The 5,593-nt window shown below is 38.5% G+C and overlaps 1 protein-coding gene across 1 annotated transcript; it reads right to left on the bottom strand.

Moving 5' to 3' along the window:
* Window positions 1-3,049: 3,049 nt before the first annotated feature.
* On the bottom strand, window positions 3,050-4,105 carry LOC137805585 (uncharacterized). The gene has a single exon (XM_068605527.1). The coding sequence runs from the start codon at window positions 4,103-4,105 to the stop codon at window positions 3,050-3,052; it is 1,056 nt and encodes a 351-aa protein (XP_068461628.1).
* Between the last annotated feature and the right edge of the window lie 1,488 nt (window positions 4,106-5,593).

The raw sequence follows: 5,593 nt of genomic DNA on the forward strand, positions 1-5,593 counted from the left end.
AGTACTTCAGGGATACCCCAACCCTTATACAAAAATCAAAAACAAGTTTCCTTGCACCAGCCAGTATCCACCAGACCTTACATGACAATACCCAAAAACACAAATAAAATACCAGATACAGAGATCCCCCAACCCTCAACCCTATGTTGAAACACGCCCTCCAAACAGGCACAAAATCCAACAGCTAAAGAAGATCTTTACGGGCATTATGACCTACATCAAACTCAATGCCAAAGACAACAATCGAACCTGCAAAAGAGAGCATAACCAGAAAATCCTGCACAAAACACAAGCAACTTCCAATCGCAACCTAAGACACTCACATCAATCCATCCATGCCAAGAAAACCTGCAAAGAACATGCCACAACTTCCAAACCTGGGTATAAACATTAGATAGGAACAACAAATCAATCTTTCAAATACCTCATACAACAATGGGGTTCCAAGCACCAGTCTGAGTAAGAGAAAGTAGTCAGCTTTTCTTTTACCGTAATCCAAGACCAAGTCTTTCTTTGTACCACAGTGAAAACCTCCACTGCATCTACCCGCCCATTCTCAAAAACAACCTTATTCCTATGATTCCAGATTTCACTTACAATGCCTACCCAAATGCCCCCCAAGCACCTAATAATGGTATGTTTCAAACCTATTGGTTTAAACATCCTAAAATGCCTTTGTGCATCACAATGTAACACCAAAGAGGCCCCTAGCCACTTAATACACAGATCCCAAATTTTCCAAGACACCCTACACTCAAAGAATAAATGTCTTACCGATTCTTCTTCCAGACCACACAAGGGACACCGAACGCACTCCAAAGGTATACCACGTCTCAAAAGATTGTCCTTAGTGGCAATAGCATTACATAACACCCTCCAAGCCGTAAATTGTGCCGAAGGTATAGTCTTTAATGTCCAGAGTTTTGCGAAGGAATTCTCAACCATTGCAGGCTCCCCCCCCCCCCCCATGAGAAAACTATAGGCTGCCTTCACAGAGAAGTCCGTAGAATCAACATCCCTCCAGAGCCATTTGTCAGTCTTATTTTCAACATCTCTTGTTAACCTCTTGTTATCCAACACCTGCAATAAACTGTCAGCCAAACTAGATTCCCACACAAAGAGATTCCTTCTCCATCTCAACTGCCATGACCAACTATTATTAATCCAAACCCCAACTTGTGAAAGAGTGCGACCAGTATCTAAAGATATCGAAAATAGTCTATTGAATTTATGTGATAACGGCACATTGTCCACCCACTTATCTTCCCATAATCTAATTTCTTTTTCATCCCCTACTTCCCACCAACCTCTGTCTTCAAAGTCATTACCCCACTCCTCTAAATTCCAAACCTTCCTAATGTCCTTCCACCAAATTGATTCCTTACAATTCTCCCCTTGGGACCTTAACCCTCTCCACCCACCATACTTAGAGTCTATAATATCTTTCCATAAACCACTTCTTTCAGACTTAAGTCTCCAAATCCATTTCCCCAGGAGGGCCAAATTAAATTTTCTTATATCGATAACCCCTAAACCTCCTTTGTCCTTCGACTCACAAACCTTATCCCACGCCACCCAAGCAATTTTTCTATTCTCTGAGCCCCAATCCCACAAAAAATTCTTTTGTAGCCTTTTTACTTCCTTCACTATAGTTGTCGGCATACAAAATAAAGATACATAGAAAAGCGGTAAGGATGTAAGAACCGATTTGATAAGACATACCCTGCCCGCCAAAGAGAGGGACTTCCCTTTCCAAGAGCTCAACCTACTTCGTATCTTATTGAGCACCCCTTCCCAAAAGACACACCTCTTATGATTCCCACCCACCGTCATCCCCAAGTAACTGAAGGGCGTCTTCATAATATCACACTTAAGAATAGAGGCAAAAACTAACGTCTGATTAATGTTCACGCCCACACCTCCAACCTTACTCTTAGAATAATTTACCTTAAGACCAGAAGCAAGTTCAAAGCACTTCAGAATAACCTTTAATGTCAAAACACTTTGAATTGAGGCTTTACAAAAAAATAAGGTGTCATATGCATATTGCAACATACTCACCTTTACTCATCTCTCCCCAACCTCAATACTTTCTACTAACATTTTTTCTTCCGCTTGTCTAACTACCCCTGCAAGTCCTTCAGCCACAATGAGAAAAAGGAAAGGTGCTAAGGGGTCTCCTTGTTTTAAGCCCTTCAATGGTTTAAACTCAGTTGTTGGACTTCCATTTACCAGCACAGAAATCGAGGATGATTCTAAGCAGTTTTTTATCCATTCGATCCACTTACCACAAAATCCCAATCTTCCTAGCATGTAGTAAATAAATTCCCAACTTACTGAGTCATATGCCTTTTCATAATCTACCTTAAACACCACACATTCTTTCTTTTTCCTTTTTACCTCCTCAATGGTCTCATTAGCTACCAACACACTATCCAACAAACTCCTTCCTTCCAAAAAAGCAGACTGCCTAAGATCAATGACTTTATTCAACACCCTTTTCAACCTTGAAGAAAGGATTTTTGATACAATTTTATACACGCATCCCACCAAAGAAATCGGTCTAAAGTCATTCAAATGTTGTGGGTTTACCACCTTTGGGACAAGAGTAATAAAGGAAGCATTAGTACCTTTTGGCCAACTTCCACCCTCTGTAAAACTTTTTACCGCACTCATAACGTCCCCTTTTATAATATCCCAACAAAATTTTATAAAGCCAAAATTAAACCCGTCCGGTCCAGGACTTTTGGAGCTGTCACAATTCCACACTGCCTCCTTAACTTCAGCTTCAGAGATGACTCCAACCAACATTTCATTGTCCTCCCTAGAGATACCCTTAAATCGAACATTATCCAATCTAACTAGTTGTTTCCCCCCCCCCCCCCCACTGAATCTGTCCTAAAAGAATTCCTTCACTCTAGCTTTTTACTTCAATCGGATCATCACGCCATTGATCACCGATCTTGAGGCCATTAATCCCATTATGTATCCTCCTCCACTTAATACTTGAGTGATAAAACTTTGTATTCAAATCACCCTGACTTACCCATCAAACCCTTGCTTTTTGCTGTAGAATCACTTCTTGTTTAACTCTGACTTGCCCCAAATCAGCTAAAAGTTGTCTCCTTTCCTCCCTGTCATCCACACTCAACTCCCCTTCATCATCTTTTCCATCAAGGACTTGGATCCTCTTTTCCAACTCCACTCTTTGTTTATTAACATCTCCAAAAACAAGTTTGTTCCAATTCTTTATGTCGAATTTTAACCTTTTCAATTTTTCTTTCAAAACATACAAACCATTTCCCCTAATATCATAACTTTGCCACTTAGTCCTTACGAGCTCCTTAAACCGAATATCTTTTTGCCATACATCAAGACATCTAAACGGTTTTGGACCCCAATCAATATTTACATCCTTTAAAATTAAAGCACAGTGATCCGAAACCGTTCTTCCTTCCGCATACAATTTACTTCCCGGCCATTTCTCCAACCATTCAAGAGAAACCAAAACTCTATCTATTCTGCTTTTAACAGTCCCATTAGGTTTATACCAAGTAAACTTTCTACCCACCAATGGAATGTCAACCAAACAAGATTCTTCAATAAAATTATTAAAACTCCATATCTCACTACTATAATTAACATTAAAACTTAAGCCTCTTCTTTCTCCAGCACTTCTAATAGAATTAAAGTCACCAGCTACACACCATAATTTAATTGGGTGATTCTTCCTTACCTCCCTTATTTCATCCCAAATAATTCTCTTTTCTCTTAAGGTACCGCCACAGTAAACATTTGTTATCGTTATTTCTACTGGCGTTCCTAACTTCCATACTCCTTCAATAATTGAGAAGTTATTGCCATTTTTAAACCTTTTCATTTCAAAGCAATCTTTCTTCCACATAGTGATTAATCCTCCACCGTTATTAATTGCCCCAATCTCAATCCAGTCAATTTCATTTGACCCCCAAATTTGATAGCACCTTTCCTTACCAATTTGTTCACATTTTGTTTCCTGAAGACAAACAACTCCAACTTGTTCTTTTCTAATGAGATCACTAATATACTTCCTTTTTATCCTTCCTCCCAGACCCCTAATATTCATACTAATCAGTTTCATCATCAACAACCTTTAAAACCACCCCTTCCTAAACCTTCCTTCCTATATTCCTTTTCTTCTTGACTTCTTAAACCGTTAAAACATCTTCCTCACTTCCATAATGAGAGAACCCCACTTCCATCCCTGTATTCCAAACTCTATCTGCTTTTATACTCTCATTATTTAACCAGACCATGCAATTATTAGTACCATTATTAGTAATATCAGTAGAATTATTGGCTAACCTTACACCTGTTTTGTGAGCAAGTTCTTTACTCCCGTCAAGACATGTCACCTCTTGTGAATAGTTGTTGCTGCTACACTCCCCAACTTCCAGCACCTTCTGTTCAGCACCGCGAAGAGAGCGCACATGCGCCACATGGCTCGCAGAGAAGTCCCCAGAATATACTGCAGCGACGCTCAAGGGCCTACGAACCACCAAAGAATATGCTGAATCGCTTCCATGTTCGAAGGAGTTTCCGCCACCACCAATCCATCATCTCCGACGTGCGTACCAAGCGCGGCGCGGTGGCGAGCTGAGGATGATGACGTAGCATCGCGACAACAGGTTGGAGAAGACAAACCTGCATTGCGAGTAAGTATAATGTGAAAGGGAAATACACTTGCATGCACCAAGATATATGTAATTGTGGTCAACGCCTTCTCAACTTAAAATAACCTAAATAAGAGTATGAGAAATTTAACGTGAATGCACAACCATGCATATGTTAATTTCTTAACCATTGTGTTGTACCTGTACTTTTATCCATTGCAATAATAAAGGAAACATCTTTGTTTTATATTTTTTAAATCTTTTATTCTTCATTAGTTAAACACACAAATCTACCAGCTGATATTGGACACTTTCTCCTCCATTTTCTAATGCATTTTTCCCTCGATAAATATAAAAATATATTAACTTTCTCTTCAAATCTTTTTTCAATTCTTTTCCTATCCTTTCTTTCTTTCTGATTATATTTCTCATTATACTTATCAATTTCACTTTTATTTAGTTTTCCTAAAAAAAATAAAAATAAAAATTGTACATGCCACAGTATAATATGACAACTTCACAAGTGTCATAATTTTTCTTCAAAAAGTGACATATAGAACCGTCATAATTATTCTTTGAAATAAAAACTCTCTTTGTTCCTCCATAACCTTCCTTTTTTCCAATATATATACAACCTTGATTTTTTTTTTCGTATTTCCTTACTGAACTGTGTTGGGTTTAATAGTGCCAAAGTTCAAGAGGGGGGGTGAATTGACCTTTTAAAACTTCTTCGCAAAAACAGTGTTTAACCCAGTTTTACAGAAAATAAATCGATTTATGTGAAAATGAACAGATTTATTTCAGCACTGTTTTTGTTTGAAAAGCTTTTAATTCAGCAAGATTAATCACAAGATTATGCAGTGAAAATTTCCAGCAGCACACACACAAATATCAGATTTGAAAAACAGTGAAACACAAAACTGCAAGCTTCAATTTCAAGC

Source organism: Phaseolus vulgaris, chromosome 3 (assembly GCF_051622355.1).
Source record: "Phaseolus vulgaris cultivar YP4 chromosome 3, ASM5162235v1, whole genome shotgun sequence".
NCBI lineage: Eukaryota > Viridiplantae > Streptophyta > Magnoliopsida > Fabales > Fabaceae > Phaseolus > Phaseolus vulgaris.

Excerpts from the sequence above, each read along its gene's own strand:
- LOC137805585 (XM_068605527.1), bottom strand. The coding sequence starts at position 4,105 with ATGAATATTAGGGGTCTGGGAGGAAGGATAAAAAGGAAGTATATTAGT.